Genomic DNA, 22,932 nt, shown 5'->3' with positions numbered 1-22,932 from the left:
AAAGGCATGGTGGTGGTATAATGGCATTTCCAGGACCTCTCTCAGCTCATGTAGTCCATCATCCTGACAGTACCTTATTCTGTGACTGAAGACAAGCCCCAGGTACTATCTATCCTGCTAATGGACCCGAGTTGAGAGGTAAAAAGAGATAATTGTGGCTATAACACAATCACTGCTCCATTAGCAGGGGCTGTCTTTCAGCTAGCCTGGAGAGAAAGGTGGAGAGACATTAGGAGGCAGTAGACTTAGTGGAGCAACCAAGACTCAGAAACGATCTCTTGGGACGCTTACAGGAGACAAACTCAAGGGACCAGAGCAGGGCTTCACTGCACCAAGTTGCAAGATGGGCTAGACAGCTCTCTGCTATGCTCTTTAAGACTGTTGGATACATGTAAGTGCTGCATAGAGTATATCTGTCTGTGTGCATATGTGTATTTGTGTGGGTGAGGGGTGGGGGTCAGTGTGGATGGTGTTGATAAGAACATAAGAGCAAGCCATTACAGCCATTATGCTAGTAATGTGTGCGTGAGTGTGTGCTTCAACAAACACTGCATGTTTGGGGAGTGAACTAGGAGGAGCCCTGATTCAGGCTGCGTGAGTAAAAGTTAGGAAGTCACAACACACAGACACACACAGCCTTTTATTCTGGGAGTTTGCATGATGACTATCAGGACATCTGTCCATTTAATCAGTTCTATTCACAGGACAAAGCAGGCAGAGCCCCCCCCCCCCCCCCCCCCCCCTTTCTCTTTATCTGCGTAATGTATATCTGCGCGTCTCATCTCAAACCCTCGTCTGCACATACATCAGTTGTCACTTATTCGCATGCTACTCGTTTACAGCAGCCTTGAGCGATACACGCGGCTGCACCTGGGAGACGTCGAGGACGTACAACAAAGCACAACATGGCCGAATATTTCTGAGAGTGATTAGAGTTCAGTGTATTTTGTTAAAAGCTATAATCAGGATTATTACTGGATTATGTGGAAATAAGGCATTAAGCGTAATTTGCCATGTTTGCAGTCCAACCATTTTGAAATCAACTGAGCTATGCACGTAGTGTGTTTTCAGCTCTGCTCATATGCCAATATATTATTTATCAGGGAGCTGTTGCTGAAGAGCTGGCACAAATATTAATTCGCGTTACACCAACCTCATGCATGTACACACAAGTCTCATTCTAAAACCTCATCTCTTTTTCCACTTGTAAGGACGTCTCATTCACTGCTTTTTCCTAGTCTATATGCTAACATTTTTCCACAGATGGCCATCGGCTGTCTGGTAAAGAAGTGGTGAGGGCAGAACGGGACACAGTGCTGATGTATGGGTCTGTCTGTCTGGCTTGTTGGGCATTTAGTTAACAAACTCCAGACATCGGAGACCACAGCTTTCTCCTCCAGTCCCAGAGAGATAAATGTAAATATCTTAGCAGACAACCCCAGATAACCCTCCACTTAAAACCACTCCTCTACTCCTTCCATCCTTCTCTCATCCTGACCCACTGACATGACCCCCCCCCCAAAAAAAAACAAAAAAACAAAAAGAAAAAACAAAATAAACCATGAACTGTTCTGTTGACCACTATCACCACATTTCTATCACTGGATATAACTGAACTTGTGCTTCTCGGCATGTAAACCAGTTTGTCACTGGTCTGGCTGCTAAATCAATTTTTTTCTTAAACAGCATAAAACCTCAAACACCAAAGGAAGAGATTATGATGATGATGACAAACAGTTTGTCACCTATTTTATCACTGTCCTTTCCTGCTTTTGACCTTTTTATAACTGCCTTTGGTAATGTACTCAACACGAGCTACAGTAATCGCTAGTAGCATTCAAAACCCTCTTTGTGCCTCTTATTGATAGACAGGCATGTGAAACGCCTGTGTGGCATGCGTTCTTATCTCTGGGTGGATGACATGCTTTACTGTGTAGCACTCCGATAACTATAAATGGCAAAGAAGTCCAAAAAGCATAACAAGGAGCGTCAGAAGAGCAGTATGTAACTGTGAAAATCAAAACTGCGAAGGGTTATTATTGTGTAATTCTTCACTATCGCATTGGACAGGCTGGTAATAGGAAGCCAAACTGGAGGTGTTATCCTCGACAGGGCAGTGTGTCAAAAACGATTGTGCAGTATGTCCCTAAAGCTACAGGCAAGCAAAGATAATGTCAGACAGGTTCACCATGTTAGTCACCAACATTAACTCGAACACCAGGCAGCAGATGTGCATATGGTGCAGTCCCCGCACAAGGTGTTCAATTCAGAGCTAAATGACCTTTGAATGTCAGTGTCATCAACTTATTTCCAATCCTGATTGCAATGACCAGCCCTGCTGAAGAGGCTGGTCTTGAAGAAGGGTACAATAATGTGGCTTGACCCACACAGAAAGACCTCTACATCACTGCGTCAAACTAGATAAAGTATAACTGTCTTACTTTGAGGCTAAAGCTCATAGGTTCCTGGCTACTGTTGATGCCTAACAGAGCATGGACTGGTTCTTATATAGCGCTTTTCTACTCTTTCTGAGCACTCAAAGCGCTGTACACAACTTGTACATTCACCCATTCACACCCATTCGCACAAGCACATTTTTCCTAAGTGCTTTCTAAGTAACATTCACACACACATTCATACTCCGATGGATGCATCGGAGAGCAATTTGGGGTTAGTATCTTGCCCAAGGATATTTGGCATGCAGACTGGGGAAGCCAGGGATCGAACCACCAACCTTCCGATCAGTAGATGACCTGCTCTACCACCTGAGCTACAGCCACCCCCAGAGCAGGTCTCTAATCCCTAAAAAAGGCTTGTTTATCATGTAGACCAGCAGCCAAAGAGCTTAGGCCATTTACAGCTTACAATATGAGTGCAGGCTTGTGACCATAAATACCTGCTTGCTGCAGGCAGTATCACCTCCACCCTGTTGTAGCTATGTAACCAGCAACAGAGCCTTCTGTTTCCAGAGTTCTTAGAAAAGGCTGGTGCCAGTTACATAAACAGCTATGGATTTACTGTGTAGCCCCATAACTTCATGTCCTCTGCTGCTAATGCTAAGGACTGCTTAAACACATTTGGTTAAAGGATATGACATCACAGGATCACAGGCTGATTCAGTGGTGACTGATGTGGAGTCAATTTCAGTGGGATTAAATGACAAGAAGTTGATTCTGTTCATGGACGTAGCATTTTCTGTGAGAGAAACGTTTCGTCACTCATCCAAGTGACTTCTTCAGTTTCAGCTGACTGCAGGTTTCCAAAACCTTGGCTGTGAGGTCAGTTTCTTGATCATTAATATGCAGTCACTGGTCAAAGATCATGGGGTTTAAATAGCTCTCCTGAGAGGAATGACCACTTGTTGAGTTCATTTTTTTTTTTGTATGTGTGGGTAATATTTTTAAAGAAGATTTTATAATGTTAAGGTGACATGAACATAAAGTCAAGGCTTCCATATCTGTACAGAAGACTGAGTGAGTGCTTGTTTTTGTTACATGGACTAATCAAGCTATGATATTAATAAATCCAATTGAACAAAAAATAATCATCTCATTCATCAAACAACAGATGAACAACGACTATCAAGATCTACTGTGTGACTAGGAATCTTTCCAGATATCTGTTAAGTGACAAAATGTCTAAGTAGACTAAAACCAGCAAAGAAAATAATTCCCTACTTTGCACTTCCAGAGTTTAATGAATGGCATGGCGATGTAGGTTGAATGAAGAGTTCTCCATCTGTGGCGGATTAGATGGCTACCCGTGGCTACCAGGACCTGTGCTACCAACTGTCACGCAGAGGAGGGATATCAGATCACTCAGTGACAGTAAGCAAAACAGCCCAGTTCTGTTCAGTAGAGGGAAATTTCTGAGAACTGACAGTTAGGTAGTGAGTTTTCTCCCCACACTCTCTCATAAAAATCATCATCAACAACAACAATAAGAAATATATATCCTCTAATGCATATGCACATTTATATGAATGCACTCCCATGATGAATCCTAAAAGACAAAGCTTACAGGTTAAACACTTAGAAAGCCAGCCTTTCCTTTTCCTCAGGAGACAGTGACGCACTTCCATGGAATGTATGCATGTAAGTTTGTCATGCTTGGAAGTCTGGGTGTATGAACTGTGTCTTGTGTTCCTGAAGGACCCCAGATGGGTAAGCAGGCAAGCACGAGCTCTGCCTTTTGGCTTTGGCATGTGACCTAGCAGCCCGGCAGCCCTGGGTCACTGCACTGCACCTTTCTTTCATATGCACCCCCTCAAAATCTAGCTTCTCTGTGAGTCGCGTGCACAACATTGCCTTTTTATTCTAATAATCACATTTCTTTTTTTGGTACTTGCTTTAGTTCAGTTTAATACAGACTTACCTTTTATGTATAAGGGCTAACAACACTTCCGAGTGTAATTTAAATTTAAATCGTTGCAAATGAACAATTAAATTCATGATTGATAAGATGAGAATTTATACTTTAAAATTCTGCACTGCTCTCCTTATATGCCTCTAGCTGTTTCGCTTGTTGTCAAAATGCGTCAAACTGCCTCCAATGTGACTGAAGCAGAGTTCTTTTTAAAGAACCACTTTGAAGCACTCCCCGTTGGTATGGAAGAGCTGCCCACCATTACTCTTACAGAACCTACGCACATCCTATGTACAGCAGCTCAGCACTCGCCTCCCTTTTTCTTGTATCATCCATGCAGGAACACACGTGCAGAAAAGGCTTGCCTTTGGAACAGCAATGAAGGGCAGAAACACTGCAGCGTATGCATGCTTTCCTATGTATTCTGACATGTTGCTGTTATTCCCACACAATTAACACGACAAGTGAAATTAGAGGAAATCAGAACTGCAGTGTCTTGGAAATGTTTCAACAATGTATGAGAGAAGTGTGAAGATATTATGACTATGATCTGCAGGTTAAAATTCTCATTTAAACACATCCTCAGTTCCAGCAGAGACTGGCATGTGAATTAAATAATAGGCTTTGTATTAACCACATGGATTCCTCAATAAACACAGGAATCTTTAATGAAACCTTAAATGTTCACATCTTTAACTAGGATCTTCAAGGACTGAACACCTGAATGCAAAGAGTTATAATACGACATCTCAAAGGCACACTTTTGGTTCGGATTATTTCTCATTTAAAGTCCTCTGGAACCAACACAGTTACTCAAAGTGTGAGTTATGGAGGGGGAAAAAATGTAGCTGCCCTAGATTCTAAACTTGTGAATACGTAAATAATGGATCACTTCTCGGGCCATCTACGTTGTCTGACATAATTATTGTACATGCTTTTAAAGGAAGTCTCAGATTTCCAGCCCAGATACCAGTCAATGCACTTCTCTTTTGCAAATTCCCCACTCTCTGAAACCCACTTAACACACATACAGAGACAGACACACACACAAAATCTGACCTACTTCTAGTGCATGTGGAGGGAGAGGATGTGACCCTTCGCTCAGTTATTACACTAATTACACGTCGCCACTGACTGTCTCAGTGGCAAATCTTTTAACGTGACATAAGAAAGGAAATTAAGACATCATTAAACACCCTATTAGGGAGGGGGGAGAATATGACTTAGAGGCAATTCTTTTGTTCCTTCCTCCATCTGCGGTGTCAAGACTCATTTAAAGCAAATCGTGATTCACATGATGTCAACGATTACTGAAGTGATTACAGTATTTTATAATGCAAAGCCTCATTTAAAGTAGACTAAGCCATGTTCATTGAGAAACTACATCAACTTCAACAGTAAATTATCTATTTTGAGGGGGAGTGCAATTAAATCGAAACAAACAAACAAACAAAAAAAAATTGTGGCCACAGATGTTTTTTTTTCCTTTCTGTGCTTTGGACATTATTTTCCAGAACATTCCAAATCCATTACTTTGTGGTTAAAAATAGCAAATGTGAGATGCTTACTGCTTAAGCTACCCAGCCCAGCCACTACGGCAAATCACATGCAAGGCTCCTTCTCACAGAGGATACAGAGTGAAACCACATGTGGCACCGTGGTCCACACCACAGATGGTGACATGTAATATAAATGAATAGGGGCAGGGCGCTAATCAAATGGAAGTACCTACATTTGTCCCATGATACTTTTGGTGTAACTATAAGAACTGAACAGTTTTAAACAACTAATGCAAAGATTGTAACACTTTAGCCAAAGCCTGATGCAGGTACAGATCATTTTCCTGTCTGTTCATTTAGGTTTTTTGTAATTTATTCCTTTCTTTGTGTAAAAGAAACAAATAACTTTTCATTATCAATAATTAACTGTCTTTAAGCCCTTCATTTTACTAGTTTTGAACATTTGCCCAGTGCTTAATTGATGTTACACAGCAGAGGAACAAGGTGTCCAAACATTGGTAAATGTCATCACCACCACTGGAACAGTCAGTTAGGTCGATTATTGACACTACGGTCACCTGTATATGTTACTGATATATTGGTTCCATTTGGAGTTTACCTTAAAAATGAATAGATATAAACAATATATCACATTAACATGTACATTAATAACTGTGTCCTGCGTAGCTCAACAGCACGAGCATTTCTAATGTTATACAAACAGATACACACAAAACAGAAAGGGAACAACAGTTCTCTGCTGTTCTCAGTGTTTGTTCACCACCTTTGTTTGTTGGGTTTTACTACAAAGGCCATGGTTGTGTTTTCTGCTAAAGTTACCTCTTCTAGTACTCTCTGTCTATTATGCCATCTATGGCTTTCTCTCTTTTTTTGTTTGTTCAGGTGGGATCATCTGTCCCTCTCACATGACCGCTGTCAAGCTGAAGCCAAGGTCAGATGTCTGACCCTCCAGAACAGGGCACCTTACGAAATACCAGTATTTACTAGTTTAACTACTGGAACAGTAATCAAAGAGGCACCAGCCTGGCTGCAAAACTGGAGCCTGCTGTATGTGTTTTAGCCAATTACAGGTTTATTATCTGAGCTATAAATGGCAAGTTAAGGAAATGAGAAGTGCAGATGGAGATGAGCTTACATTTAAGGTTTTACTTAAATGTAAAACAACTAAAATAAAAAAGTTGTGTTGATTCATGATTTTACAGATGGTTCAAACATTTGCCCATGGCTCGACCATGACGTGCTACGAAGTCATTAACAGCCTCTGACAATGCACGGGTGCCACTAATTTTTGAAAGCTATGTGATTGTGAGATTATAACAAAGCTAAAAAAAACTGCACAACCGACAAATTAAGATCCGTGGACTGAAAGTTATATTTTATCCATAGCTGATGCGTGCGCTTGTTCGCCACATTTCTACACGAACATGGCACGCACAAGATTAGAGCAATCCTTGCTCTGAAGCAACTGTAGGCTTTTTTTCCTCCTTTCTTTCTTTCTGAAAGCCTGATGCCTTCCTCATCTCCTCTATGAAACATGGACAGATGGGATGAATGTAGAGAGTCAGAGTGAGATAGCAAGGGTGAGGGATATAAAGAGTGAGGGGGGAAGGGGAGGGTTCTGCCTGTGTAATCTGCCCAGAAACTGGCCATGGGCACAAACGACCGGCGGTCTACGTGGAATTCAACTGCGCTTAGTGATGGCAGATGACTAAGACCTACTCTGTTTCAAAGAAGTTTTCATCTTAAATTTGAGCATCCATATAACAAGTTCTTTAAAAAAACCAAAAACACATCCTTGGCCCAAAATTCATCATGAACATACCATATTGCATGCACATGTGGCATCAAGAGCTGAACCTACATATTAGTTAACTGAATGAATATTTGGATAGTTATTTTTCTGTTAACCAGCGAATAAGCTGTTGGGAAAGGAGCTATGTTGTTCTTGTGGTCTGTTATCCAGGAGGGTGCACACAGTCTATGTTGCTTCCAACTTTCTCTCTGGGTGATCATTATTGTTATGTAAATGTAGACAAAAAACACAATAATCTCTGACGCATTATGACAGACAAAATCGTTAGAAAAAAAAAAAGGAGTAACTCTAACTGATCTTAGCCAGTTAGTATTAGCAGAGTTTGTTTGCCCAGTTGGACAGTGACAGTAGGTGAGGTCATAAAGTCACTTCAAGTTTTAATGGTAGGAAAATCTGGAGGCGTTTCTTTTTCACAAGACAGGGAATATATAAAAAGCACAGCTGCCACAAGGAACAGGATTTTGAGTGTACTGATATATATCTAACTAGAAAAGTTTCTTACATGGTCAGTGCCTTACGAGCAAACATGATTTTTCACAGATTTTTACTGCATTTGATAAACAGAAAGGGATTGCGTCAAATTTCCACATACAGCAGGATCCTTCTTGGCTAAGGAGTTAAATAATAATTAAAAAGTATTGGGACGCTACACAAACAATGCCAAATGAGGACAGTCTGGTTAGATGACAGGGAACACAAAAAAAATGCAAAGGGTGCAAAAATGCATTGCTACATGTGGGTGGGAATGAAACTACTGAGCATTCAGGCAGTTTTGACCTCAATCTCAAAAAAGAGATTCAGTGTGTGGAAAAGAGAGACAATTTTTCCATTGGCAGTAAGCTCACAATAAAAATGTATATATGGATATGAATTCGGAGGTAAACCGAGACTGGAAACCGAGGGCAATAAAATGCAAATGGAGGTTAAAAAAATAAAATAAAGAAAGAAATCCCTGTAGACCTGCAGAATACCTGCCACTAATCTAAAGGACACAACTGGTAAATAACATAGAACACAGTTGACCAGACCACAGCTAGTGTCATGCTAAACTTGCTGAAACACATTCATGACACACGGCAAAGGAGAGGTGGAGGACAGGCTGAAACGAATGAAAACAGAAGATACAAAACAAATCACTTTGAGAGAACTGGGATGAAAGCAAAAATGCGTCAATTTACCCTTTTCGAGCAGCAACCACAGACATAAACACGTGCTCACGCACAAATACACACACGTGCAGAGCGTGCTGGAATAGAGAGAGGGCGATGCGCTCTTTGTGTGGCTGGGCCAAGAGACTCTGGGGCTGAAACCCATCACTAACGCACGGATTAGTTCACACGTGCACACTGCCTTTTAATCTGGTCCACTGACAAAGGTTGGACGAGAGAGAGAGAAACAGAAAGAAGGAAACTGACAAATAGATGGCCTGAACAAAAAAGATGGCCACAGAAACAGAGCCGGAGTTGGAGGGTAAAGGAGGAATGGGGGTTGTAATTGACGGGTCGGAGGTGACGAGAGATGGAGGGCAGGGCCTGCCTTTATGTGCACTTTAAAAGAGTGATACCACCTGATCTAAAATACTACCAATACATGTGTCTTTGGCAAATGGCTTAAATCCCACAGATCAGATCATGTGACTGTATACCTACACTACTCAAAGCACATTCATTTCTTCTTTTAGGGAGCAACCTCTTTTTCCATTTGTCTGCTCTTCAGCTTGCGGACACAATGGCACACACGGTCACTGACCCATCGGCAACCCTCAGTTTCCCTTCAGCCTTCTGTCAGTGGAGGGGTGAGGGCAAAAGCTTTGGATTAAAACTCCAGTATGGCTTTTCTCCAAAAATGGGCCTAGTGTAAAGCCAGGGACATCCAACCAGATGTTGGCTCTGGGGGCAGGTTGGGTCCTGTCAAACAACAACCCCCTTAGTTGTTCATGTGCTTTAATACATCCAATAGAGAGTGGGTGAAGGCATGTCAGCCAAATGCTCTACATCAACCTTTAATGCGCAAAATGTACACGTTTCTCTCTCTAAATTTACTTAAAGTCACTCAATCCAGCTAGTGGCATGCAATTCTACTGAAGTTATGCATTAGTTTTAAACATGTGCATTTCATATGACTTTCAGTGCAGGTTTGATGATGAGAAAGTACACGAGGCAGTAAAGGGTGGAGACTTTTTTTTTCCTACGCATTTCCATCACACTGCTTTCATTGGTGAAAAATTAACCTCTGTGATTGGTCAGAAGACAGTGGTGTTTTCCCCCTTTTTCCCCAGCTGTGAGGCTAAAAATAGAAGCAATAGTCAGATTTAGCCTAACTGAGTGTGTCTTGCACTTTCAGCTGACATCCCCTTTTACCTCTTTCTATCCTAAGTCACCAGGCAGATCATTTAACAAGCTTCTTCAGGAAAAACGAAGGGAAGCAGGAACATTTCTTCCTGGAACATTATGTAAGCTTCACCCATTTTCTCCAAAGTAGCCTAATCAAGCAGCCCCACACAGTTTTGTTAATGGCACAGGTCAAAAAACCCAATGTGTAGGAGGAACATTTTGCAGAGTATTATGGTACAGACTGTGTGTACAGCCTGTACCATAACAAGACCGAACACCTACAAACTAATAAAAAGAAAATGTTTCTATTTTAATCACTGAACATTAAACCAGGTTTTGAGTCAGAGAGGGGATTGTTTGATGGCTTAAACCTGCTGACTAAGCTTCTATATCCATTCAGCTTTATTCCTTTTGGTCACACCATCCTTCCACAGAGTGCTGTGTAGATGTACTCTTGCAGGATAAAGGCACAACAAGAAGAAGCCCAGACAAGGGGTTAAGGGTCAGAAGAGCCGAGACAAGATGTGAGTGATGAGGAAGCCTTCAAGTGCCTACATATAATCCTCTGTATGGGTCTTCTTTACACCTGTCTACAGAACATTTGTGTTGGGACGAAACAAAGATCTACGGTCTTATCTGACGGCAAACCAGTGAGGATTGCCAGAACATGCTATGTCCATGACACCTTACAGACCTGTTTTCAATCAAGCAGTATTTGATACTGAAATTACAGATAGTAATGAAGGTGTGAGATAATTATAGCACCCCATGTAATAAGATGATTCAAACTGATCATTCATTTGACCGGGAAGTCTTTTAAAGAAGCAGTTACAACAGTTATTGAGCTTACATTGGCAGCATGCCAGTGATAACAAATGTTTGCAAACTTTTTTTTCATATTTTAACGGTACTTTGTTCCATTGTTGTTTCCTTCTCAGTAAAAAGGTTCTATTTGTCTATTTTAAAAAAAAGCAAAAACAAAAACACAATCTGGAGGCTTATGTGGATTTTTCACATTTTTGATGTTAAAAGGTAAGTGCTCCCTGAAAAGATGTATGTGACTGGCCTGCTAAGAATGCCAAACTACAAAAAGGCGTTACTGTCAGAACCCTCAGAAACCCAGCAGCAGGTGCGATTGATATGCAAATCAGAAAAGGCTAATCCAGTCTCCCTCCACTTGACTCAGAATAGTTCACTTATGCCACCAATGTGGCACAAGTGAAATGCAAACGTCTCAGCCTGTCTTATAGTTGGCTGAAAACAATACACACATTCCAGAACACACGATTTAAGTGTGAAGATTCTTTCACCATGTTATGAGTGAACTATAATTTTAAAAAGAGAAAATAACGTCTTCATTGCAGCTGGGAACCCTCCACACTAGTCGGTAGAGCAGGTAGACTTCTAGCCAGAGCTACAAATTGACTGTTTTCCAACCGAGTACCGGCTTATGTCCTAGTGACAGGGCAGAAATGCTCATTGTACTCATTGTACACACTGAGAGTTTATATAAGGCTTGCGTGCTTCTTAAGGCTCCCTTAATCAGGTGTGTTTGACCAATCTCTCTACTCATCCCATCAGCATCTCAATAACTTCCTTGTACTGAGATACAATCATTGGCTAAACCAAAGCTTAGCTCGACTATACAGAACTGGGTCTGAGTGGTTTCAGAGAGAGGGTAGGTGACATGCCTCAGCACATGTGCATGCTCTAGCTGGGCTCACCAGACCAAAGATCAAGTCTCTTAAGCTGCTTTTCGAAACCAAGAAAAGCTTACAAGTCGTCACGTTGGTCAGAACAAATGGTCCCAGTTTTAGACCCTGCAGCAGGGCCTGAGAATGGGCAGCACTCCCTGGACTCGAGAAGCAGTATTGCTTTCTTCAAGAAACATCAACACAGTCAGAGTAACCCAGGCTTATTCATGTTCGACTGCTCATTCAACCCAAAGGCTGGAACAGCAGTGCAGTGTTTTAAGCCCAATGGTTAAAAAGAGCAGAAATGAATGAGGGCAGTCAGTGGCAACAAAGTAATGTGCCATTTAAAAAATGTGCCACCCTTCTATAGTGATATTTAGCTTAGACTTACTGGAAAATTAAGAAAAGCTTTCAAAAGTTTGAACACATAAGGAAAAATATAGCTGTATGGGTTGTGACTAGCTTTTGTGTCACGCATGCATGCGCGTTATTGCGTGTTATCCACTTTTTACATTTTGGACTGGATTTATACCCAGACATGAGCAGATGAATATGATTTAGTATGTTTGCAGTTTGCTTTAAGACCTTCAATGTCAGTGGTGTCCTCCTGATAAAATTTACAGCAGAGATAGCAAAGGTGTTTTTTCACATGACTGTCATCGATCAAGCAGTTTTTTTGTTGTAACCAGTAACTGTCTGCATATTCTGAAAAGAAAGTGGGCTTTAAAAGCAGGGACTAAACTGGGTAATTGCATTAATAAAAACCTTCTTTGAACTCTGAAATATGTGATCCCACTCTGCTGGAGAATATATATTGGCCTGAAAATTGTCATAATAGGTGTTGTTTATATAACAGCTAAAGGTAAATCCGACCAAGTTCATGTCAAGTTCATACACTTCACACATACACAAACAAAAGGTGACTGCAAATGAGGCATTACATGTTTAGACAAAAAAAATTCAGACTTCACAAACACTCCTTACATGCCAGGCAGGCCAACCTTTAATGGCTAAGGGTGTTTCTGATAAACATATCCACAGAATCACTCTCAGAGGTGTTTAGCTCATTCTTTGAGGTGCTAAAATACCCTCTGCAGTGGTCGCTTTGCTCACCGCTGTGCCATCGTCGCACAGATGGAGCCATTTATAACTGCCATTAAGTTGTAAGAAGCCGTTGCAGTATTCTCCAAAACGATAGGTGTCTCCACTCAGACAATATCACGTCATACACACTGATAAGGAGGAGAAGATGTCAAAACCGGAAGCCAAGAGCTGGCAAGTGTTTTTTTTTTGCAAAGTTCTTTCCAAAAACTCAAGTTTTTCAAATTACTACAACATTTGTATGTGTCCGAGCTTCTGTGCAGGATTATCATTATAATGGCCGTAAAAACCAACATGATTAGTGCAAGACTGTGCCACAAAGATTGTGTCTTGCAACACAAGATGTGATGTGAAACTTGTCACCAGAGACCCGCGACACGAGCCACATGGCGAGCATAAAAACGGCCTTAGGCAGCTCCTCCGTGTCAAATCAAAAAGAAAAGCTAACATTGGTTTTACTACCTGGGAAAATTTTCTGACTGCATTACAGACCTGGCCTCAACGAACTATATTAAAAATGGATGAGTGGCAGTTCAGGAGGAACTCAGATGATAAGCAATGGTTCTTGTTTTGTTACCTTTTGATTGATGGCTTTATTATTAATCAATAAAACAAGCTTTTACTAGCTATAATAAATCCACAACTGCTCGAGCCCCTACAGATTCAACTGCGAGCCATAAAAAAACCTCTTAATTGTTTAATGTTATGCACATGCTTTACACAACACACAACAATAAATCACCAACTAACCTGAGCACTTTGAAGTTATAATCAACACGTTTTAAAGAAAATGACTAATAACCATAAGGCAGTGAGATCAAAGCAGTCGAACCACAACATGCAGTCATACAAGCCTTTTACTGTTAAATCCTACTAAGGGAGTGTAATTTAGCAGTGACATGTGGAAGTGTTGTTAGAAGGTACATGATCAAAGCGGCAGATGACTACGTTATCTGGTCCCACGGTAAGTATCTGGAATGTGTGTGGGGTTTTTTCCCCCCTTTCGGTGCCTTTTATCCGTGTCCCAACATCTCTGCTGTCACACTGAGTCTACAAGCCTCAGAGGTTATCAAGAGCTGCGGTAGCCATGCAATGCAAATCATCTTGCCTGCAGTAGATACACAAGTTTGATATGTGTTGGAAAAAGCTCCACCCAGGCTGGACCATAAAGGAGCTGCTTCCAATTTACAGGACTTGGAAGTCTGCTGAGATGGAACGAAAGCTGCTTCTGTTGCACGATCATGGTATAAGCCTGACACACTTGGATGAACAACTATGCTCGATACATATGACTTACATTGGGGCATGTGCTTAAAGGGAATTGGATTAGCTTCTGGCAAAAAGAGGGATTATAAATGATTCTGACTTTAAGTGTGCTCTAAAAGGATTGATTACCATTTCAATTTTTACTCTCTTTCTTTGCAAATGGAAATGTGAATTAGTCGCCTGCTACTAAGCTTCAACACCAAGCTAACTGTGTCAAGCTGAAAACAAAGACAAGAGTGAAGAGAAGAGTGGTGTCAGTATCCAGACTTGGTACAGGACAGCTTATTCCTGGCCTGCTCTGCTGCTGCATCTCTCTCTAAGACTGCAAAGTGCACCCAGGAAAAAGAGGAGGGACGGGATAGAAAGTTTCACTGGACATTATGCACGTATTGCGAATGAAAACACACTGACACTAAACTAATGCACAAATGAATGGTCAGTTGTTTTTAACATTTAAACAAGTTAGCTTATTTCTGCACTTCTTCAAACCATCTCTAGTGATTTAGTGCTTTGCAGAAAGTAGGCTGTTTTTCAGGGGATTCTACAGACTGTGCCATTTAATTAAAGGAAGCAGAAACAGCACAGTCAGAAGTTCCTGTTCATACAAACTAAGCATTATTGTGACACAATTAGGATGCTTACTTTATGAAGTAATCATTTTTTGGAGGAGTAATATATGATGCAAACAGAAGATAGCATGGAGTATAAAACATCGGAGCAAATGGACAAACAAAACTCACACAGATATAGATCACCAAATCTAATTCAAACTTTAAAAAAAAAAGCATTAGAGCAAAAAGGATAGGAAAGTACACCTATTCTGCATCTCCTGTTATAGTTAGCAGTGATTCCTTCTGTTCTGTCACATATAGGCTTTATACAAGTCTGCTCTGAATGACCATGGCCATAAAAACAAGCCTTACTACAAGATCAGGCCAAAGAATGAACAAATCCATCCTTCACACTGTGTTTTAGGAACAAACAACTGAGTTGGCACCTTTTTTTCCCCTCTGAAATGTATTTGTTGGGGTGGAACGCTGAAAGAAAAAAAAATGCAACTCTGCATGGGTGCTGCAATCTGCTGAGGCCATTCAGTCGACCAGCCGGCCTTGTGTGGCTTTGTATATGAGCACCAAGATGAGACATCAACTCTTGTCTATATTTAGATCACTGGACGGCTCTCCTTCCAATGTTCCCATCCTTTCAGAAAAGGCTGCCAGGGAGAATGGCGAGAAAAAACAGGCTGAGGTGATATGTAATTACACTGAATGGATCCAGCCTCTCGCATCCTTTCATTGTACCCACACGCTCAGAGATAATGAAATGGAAGGCGTGCTTTTTTTTCATATATTTACCATAAATCCTGCAAGTCAAGCCATTCTTATTTATGGTGTCAAAGAAAAGGCTCTAGTGCTTGACTCTGCATGGAATACAGAGCATAAACACCAGCAAGTACCCTAGTAGTGAACTCAGTCTGATAAGGGCTTCCAAGGTGCTGTTGCTCTTAGCAGTAAACCATCCCAAACCAAAGTCTGGTTAAATGCACCACTTCCTACACTGCAGATATCAACTTGAATGCAGACATGTAATTCAGTACAAAAACATAAGAAACTTTAGATGCAAATACAGTGCTGAAATTTATGCTGCTTCTACATACTACATTGATTTAATGTCATTTCACTTTAAGTTTTTAAATCATACCCTAGGACAAACGTATGTCTGCTACACACTAAAATTGCAGGGCGTGTACACAAACTGGACACAACCATTGGACTGCAGAAAAGCACCTGTATTTTATTTGACTGAACAAAATAGGCTTAAAATAATTAACATGATAGTCCAAAGATCTAAGCCTAGCCAGAGATGCAGCTTCAAAATCACGCCTCTAACAAACAAGTTGGAAAGTAAAATCATAACCCTGCTAACCAGTGCAGTTCTGCTATACTTTGATCTGGAAAATGAATGGATCTATGCTGTGCCAGAGTAAAATGGCATATAATCACTTGAACGGAGCAGTACGTATCCACAATCTGGACGAGGGTGTAAACATAAACGTGCAAGGAAAAAAAAGCCTGCCAGTACTAACAAATGCTTATGTTACAACCTCAGTAAGATGTAACTTACCACAAAAGAATGTGGCTCAAACATGCCCAATATCGTTATACGGCAAGTTCATTCATTAGATTTGAACCCTTTTCTGACTGCTAGACTGGTCAACCATTACTGAATATCAACTAAGAGCTCAGACAGAAGTTTATGTCACACATACCCACAGAGTTATATGCAAAAACGTGGAGAAGGAAACTGCGTATGATTCACTGTTACACAAAAAGGTGGAAGGATTATGCATATTAGAGGTGGAAATGGGTAAGGTGAAACGAAAAGGAGGAATTCATGAACCCAACTGGGCCACCCAAGTACTTTTATCTTTAAAGACCTGTTGAAAAAATAAGCGTTTACTTAAAAGGCCATAACCTTGTAGGGGAAATGAAGAAGTAGGTGATAACAGACTTGCTATATGTGGGTAGGGCATGTATGAGCCTGCAGTCTGTGGTCTGATTAAATCCGAAATGTGTTTTAAAGATGTACTGCCAACTCACCTATTCTTTTCCAGCTCGTTATGTGTCGACCTGCAAACAAAAAACAAAAAGCAGAAGCTGTTAAAAAAAAGAAAAGAGAACAAATGTACAATTTTGCCTTAATGAGCAAGCAAAATAAAGGTACAGGGCGTCTTTATCAGAAAAAAGAACAATGTACTTTACATGGGCAGTATTAGAATACTAAATATGTATGAGCTAGAAAACCATGGGCTGAGAAGTAAATGGTGAATTGGAGTGTCAAATTTGATTAACAGATTTATTAATTAATCTCAAACTATACCAATTCTAGGCTCAGTGCACTGAAGCCTTTACACAAACAAATGTCAACGTGACATCCAGGAATGCACTGTGGCACAGTGCCTCTTCCTCAATAATGCAAGGGAGGATGTGACACTGCAGACACTTCCATTCACACTGTGCATGTGTGTGCGACTGGTAAAGTAGGAACATGCGCACACAAATACACAAAAGCAGCCAGGATTCAGTGCTCTGTTAATAATCTAAAGTGAATCAGCTCGTCCCTAAGAGTGTCTGTGTGTGAAAACATACTGAAAGGAGACAAGGCCTCCCCCAGATTTTTAAATGGCCAAGTTCCCTTTCACACAAACTGCACTCTACCTCCTCCCAGGGGGCAAAATGGGGGTAGGGGAGTGCTGCTGGATGCAACCTAGTCAAGCACTTTTCTATAGTGTGGGTTATCAATACTGCAGTACGCTTTTTTTCTTGCCATCTTGGTAATAAGCATGCAGGAAATATGGACAAAGCAAGAGGTAAGAACAGAACAGAGGGAATGCTGCGGTTCCATCTGTAAAAATTGGCCCAGACTCAGAGGAATTCATTTTTTAATGAATAGATTACTGTTTATTTAGTTGGATATGCTAGACAGTATGGTAAGTCAACTGTGGCAGTATATTTGATTTGACATGACAAGGTCTATGACCAGGCTGAGTAGCTACTATTACAACAAAACCCAGGCACGTTTCAGACACTGCAGGCCATTTGCTTAAAACCTGAAGGAGCCTACATGCTCACGTGCATGCCTTCATCTTTTATATACTATATAAAGCCCTGAAATCATGCATGGCTGTGCTCTTCACCAGGCCAGCCACACAAACTAAAATCATATGACTGGTGCATTTACAAACAGCATAATCTCTTTTTGTTTAATGGTGATCTCCATAAATGTCATAAAAAATAAGCTAACAGCCACACAATTAGTTCTTTATTGGGAAAATGAATAGCCACAGTCTTGTGTTGAAAGCTGCACACGTGTAATTATTTTCATTGTCTCCAACACAGCTTATTTCTGTAACTGTCTGATCTGTAAAGTCAGATCAATAGTTGTGCTAACAGAAGATTAATACTTTGGAGTGCATAATTTGCGTCATCTGCTGTCACAGTGGTTTCACTGAGTCTGTGTTGCTTGGTAACCAACATCCTGCTTTGTAACCTTTCCAAAATGTGAATCTTCAGTTGGTTCCCTTTAAAAGCGGATTTAGGGAACAATGTTAAAATTCAAGATTCCAAGGAACTTGTGTGAAACCAAACTTCTTTTTTTACATTTGGGAAATCTCTTCAGCTGCTCTATTTCACTATACTGAAAAATGAGGTAAGCTTCAGCTCAGCCCTGATACAAGCACACACAGTCACACTATATCTCAGCATGGCCTTTCATTTGGCCTAAGTCAACTTACGTGGGTTTTATCATCACAATCCTTTTTCCCTGCCTCCTGAAACCCATATCTGCATGTCTGGACAGTGACAGCAAGGCCACACAGAACAGCAGCATGCTTCCTTCTGCAGGCAGGCATGCATGTATGTGTACGCGTATGTGTGTGCATGTATATGCATGCAGGGAGTGGGTCAGCGAGATAAAGCTGCCCTGCTATAAACGGTAGGCAAGAGAGGACAGATTCAGATAAGCCCATCACTTTAAGCCTCAACACGCTACCGAGAAGGCAGATATAACTGGAGCAAGCAACTAAGAGTGTGTTCAAATAAAATGTAATATTAATGTAAATATTATAATGAATAAATTAGCATATTCTCTAAGATGTCACCTTAACATTAATTTTAAAAGGGTCCTTGGAGTGTTTATAAGTAAGGAATAAACAAGAACATGTTTGAAACTGAAGCTTAGGTATATATGATGTTCTTTTTGTCATTAAAAATGCAGACACAGAAGATGGCTGCGTTGTAGATCTCTTTGGCTAATGCACCATGCCTTTAATTTGCTCACTCGGCTTCTGTCATACACAGGATCTCTGAATGGAAAAGGCCCATCGAATGATCTTATTTTTTTTAGTTTGCCAGATGCCCATCTCCCCATGGGAGTAAAGGAAACCACATCACAATATGAAGCTGTGAATGGGTGTTTAATACAAAATGTGTTAACGCAATAGGCGAGTTGTAAACATAGCTCTATGAATAGAAACAACAAGCATTATCCCTGCACAGTTGTATTGGTAGTGCTTCTTCACATCTCGAAGCATTTAAAAACCAAATCTATTCTCTTTGCCACTTGCTTCCATTTTCTCTCCTGCATACGTAAACAGTTTGATTACAGACTCTCAAAGTCGTCCCACTTTAGAAGCAGATTTCAGAAAAAGCATGCATTGTAAAAGCTTACAGCTTTTCTAGCATTTAACTTTACATTAAGCATCATTAATGTGTCCTTATGGATATTCTCACAAGACTAAATGTTATGAAGAGTTATGAATACAGTGTCAGACTAACAATATATCTGATCGTGACTGTTGCCATGCAGAACTAGGCAGCATTGTGCGCTCATGATGAGTAATGCGCAGTTCCTGTTTGGTGGCCTTCTCTTACATTAATATTAAAAAGCTCTTCAGGAGTACGAGTGGGCTTTGTGTTTGATGTATGACTGTCGATGGAAAGATTAATGTAAGCAGCCTAACTTAAAAAAAAACAAACAAACAAAAAACCCACACAAATCCAGTGGGTCTTAACTTAGGAGATCCTCCCAACTCCTGTTACTAAATACAAGTGTCTGCCATCAGTGTGTTTGACAAGGGCCTTAATCTATGTGGCAGTCATTATCAGCGAGTTTTACTAAGCATATGTTCCATAACAATCACCAGTAGCTTTGAAATTATGCAAACTGTGAACCCATGTTTTTTTTATAGAATATGAAGGTAAAGATGAAACAGCAAGTCACTGATTATACAAAACATAAGTCCTATAAATGGCTCCACATATTCGTCTTTTGGTGTCTGCAAACAAAACATGCCATAAATAGCAGCGTTTCCTCTTTAGGGGATAGGACTAAATATCCCTTTCTCCCACAGTGAAGTGGAGAATGCATACTAGGGGGAAATACAGAAAGTCAACCACAAAAAAAAAGAAATTATTAAATTTAAAAATCACGGGAAAATGTTTCTGCATTGTTTAGCCAAGAAATAGAAGAAGTAGAAGATGTTGCTGCAACATTTTTTTTCTTAAGCGACATTTTTCGTTTTAAAGTCTTTACTTTCACCATGATCCCTAACCTTGACCACTGCAGTCCGTTTGACAATCAGCTGATGAAAAGCCAGCAGAGCCCCTGTTGCTGCCACCCCCCGTCAAATCCACCGAACCAGCGGTGTTGATGGTCAAACGTGCACGTAGCTACTATAGATGTCTCTACAAGTTCGAGGATCGATCGTTTGTTATTCAAATGTCAGTGTCTCTTTACATAGAAAGCCCCTTAATCTGAAAAGCGTAAACGCTGCAATAACCAGCTGGCAGCAGTTTAGGATCACATGCTATCTGCAACAATGTCATCCATCCCAGAACTTCACTTTCATTACTGGCATATAAATAGCAAGACGAAGAAGAAAACGGACACTTTTCACCAGCAATCACAAAAATGACTGAGAATAGTGTCTTACCTATTGTGGTTACTGCTGAACTTCTTATTTCGGAATTTCCTTTGCCTCTGGTAGTTTGTATTCTGATTTGATGGGAACGTCGAGGCATATCCATGTTCACACTCTGTTGGAAAAAAAAACTGGTGGTTAACTGACTGGCCACTTTTTTCTTTTGGGGGACACTTTCTACTTCAAAAATCACCCTTTTTGAGCAGACAACCAGTACAGGGTTGTCACTGCCAACGGAGACATTTGGAAATGTTATTACCTCTTTCTCTCCTTTCTATGTATTCTGCTGCTTCCAGTAACCGCTGAATATTTATTAGCTGAACAGCCGTCATTCTTTCCTGAGGCTTGCTGTGTTGGACGTTGCAATCTAGCTTTGCAAGCAGCAGCAACGACCGCTTTTTAATTACAGGGAAGACAGTGCATTGGTTATTATTAAAACTGACGTGTTATATCCTTGTTCCGTGCCTTTGCTGGCTCATGAGCAGCCTTCGCCAAAAGGGAAGGAAAGAAAAAAATCCAGTGTTCGCAAGCTAGCAAGCTACAGCCAATCCTCGCCAGAATTCACTGTTAGAAAAAGAAAGCGTATCAAAATATTTAAAAGTTTCTACGAAACACGATATCAAATTTTTACAAAAGCTGGATAGAAACAATATAAAACGTCCCCGAGGGAACCCTGAACCAGCAATGCGCGTGCTGCAGCTCGTTTCCTCTCCTTTCCTGTTTGTTTACTTAGCTGCTCAGCTGAGAGGCGGGGATCCAGCGGTGGGAGAGGCCGGTCTAAGTGCAATGCACTCTGGGAAATCGAGTATTTTGGTGAATATGGTCCATTTTACCTCAAACGCAAACATTCCATTAAGTTCACAATTTAGCCCACCTTTACTGAGATATATATCGATTGGAAAATCATTCACGATTGCAATAATGTTACAACTGCAACTACAACAGATCAGTGTAAATTAATACATACATCTGGCAGAGTTCCAGTGCACAGATCAGCAGAAATTATTTTAAAAATGGTGTGTTTACTATTGTTCTTGCAAAGTTTAGGAAGGTTGTTGCTCCTTTTCATGACAACGTCATACATGTATGACAAAAAACTAATAAATCATTAATTAGGGCTGCTTTTCATATTTAAATTACTAAATATCCATGTAATTCCATATTCTTGCCAGACTACGCGTCCTATAGAAAAGCCCTACAAATCCCATCCTTCACTGGGACAGTAGGCGTGTCTTGGTCGGCTGTAGCCAGGCCCAGCAACACGTGACGTTGCTATCGAGCGTAACTTCGATTGGCGAAAGGCTTTGACAGGCGGCGAGGGTTGAGCTCGCTTCTAGCCAACCGCAGGAACCTTGCGCCATGTGGAAGCCACTGCGACACGCCCCCAAAATAGCAGGAAGCAAACAATCGAGATGACTGCTCTCTGTAGAAAATTTCCCACGTTGCATTATTATAGTCGATATCACTTCAAGGCTTTCGCAGCGCGTTTCATCCAACGTGACCGACCTTTCTGCACGAAAAATGCCGTGCACAGAAAAATGCATATACAAATTAGTCTTTTCGGTCTTTTAAAGTCACGAGTTAGATGAAAGCGAAGCCATGAAAATGATCATAAAGAGTCGTTTTTAGTAGTGCATTGCCCAGATAACATGTCATTACATTGGATACGTGCCAATCCAATACCCATCTGAAATATCGTGCTTTCTGCAATCAGCCAACTTATCTATCTATCACGTTATAAGAAATGATGTAATTATAATTACATCATTTCTTATAACGTGATAAACAAGCAAATCATGCAAGGTCGTATATTTTCTAAAAGGTCGAGTCAACGCCGCGAGCTATAGCCGTGGCGTTTATCTATAAAGTTTCAGTTTGTTTCACCGATCGAGTCTGCGGGGGCACAATGACATCATCCTAAACTGAGTTGGAGGGCGCTGCAATGTGGTCAGATTTATTATAACGGAATCGTAGCCAACATTCACACCCACACACCTAATCATTATGTCATATTGCTTTGTCTATGCAGCAGGGAGGTACAAAAATTATAGATCCCTGTGTTGGGAGTTCTGGAGAGTGACATAGCTCTACACGAAGATAATGCGGATAATGCAGGTAAAAATAGTCCGGAAAATTACGAAAGCTTATATTTTTCTCCCCTCCCGTAACTGCAATAAGTAAGGTCACCTAAATCAGTCTGGTGCTCTTTCATATTCTGTGTTTACTGCAGGCAGCGGTGCTTAGTTGAATGAACTCAACCCTTTGTTGTCTGAATCTGTTGACAGTGAAGTCTTTTTTTTCCTTCCTGAAATTCAGATGCAAAGGGGAAAAAAGATCAAACGCAGCACACAAATAAAAC

General features: G+C 40.8%; 1 protein-coding gene across 2 annotated transcripts in view; it reads right to left on the bottom strand.

The window, feature by feature from the left end:
• mxi1 (max interactor 1, dimerization protein) overlaps positions 1–22,932 on the bottom strand; it is a 31,349-nt gene that overhangs the window by 8,021 nt on the left and 396 nt on the right. Inside the window, exons 1-3 of one of the 2 annotated variants that reach the window (XM_085163553.1) lie at positions 20,833–22,930; positions 20,586–20,688; positions 16,693–16,722 (exon numbers count right to left, since the gene is read on the bottom strand). In XM_085163553.1, coding sequence (XP_085019679.1) covers positions 16,693–16,722; positions 20,586–20,688; positions 20,833–20,905 — 206 coding nt within the window. In that variant the 5' untranslated portion in view covers positions 20,906–22,930. Of the gene's footprint in view, positions 1–16,692; positions 16,723–20,585; positions 20,689–20,832; positions 22,931–22,932 lie in introns of those variants that run through there. The other variant, XM_085163552.1, reaches the window with a different exon arrangement.

The sequence above is a fragment of the Neolamprologus multifasciatus genome, chromosome 6 (assembly GCF_963576455.1).
Source record: "Neolamprologus multifasciatus chromosome 6, fNeoMul1.2, whole genome shotgun sequence".
NCBI lineage: Eukaryota > Metazoa > Chordata > Actinopteri > Cichliformes > Cichlidae > Neolamprologus > Neolamprologus multifasciatus.
Note: the sequence above shows the minus strand (reverse complement) of the source record. Positions and strands in the feature narration are given on the sequence as shown.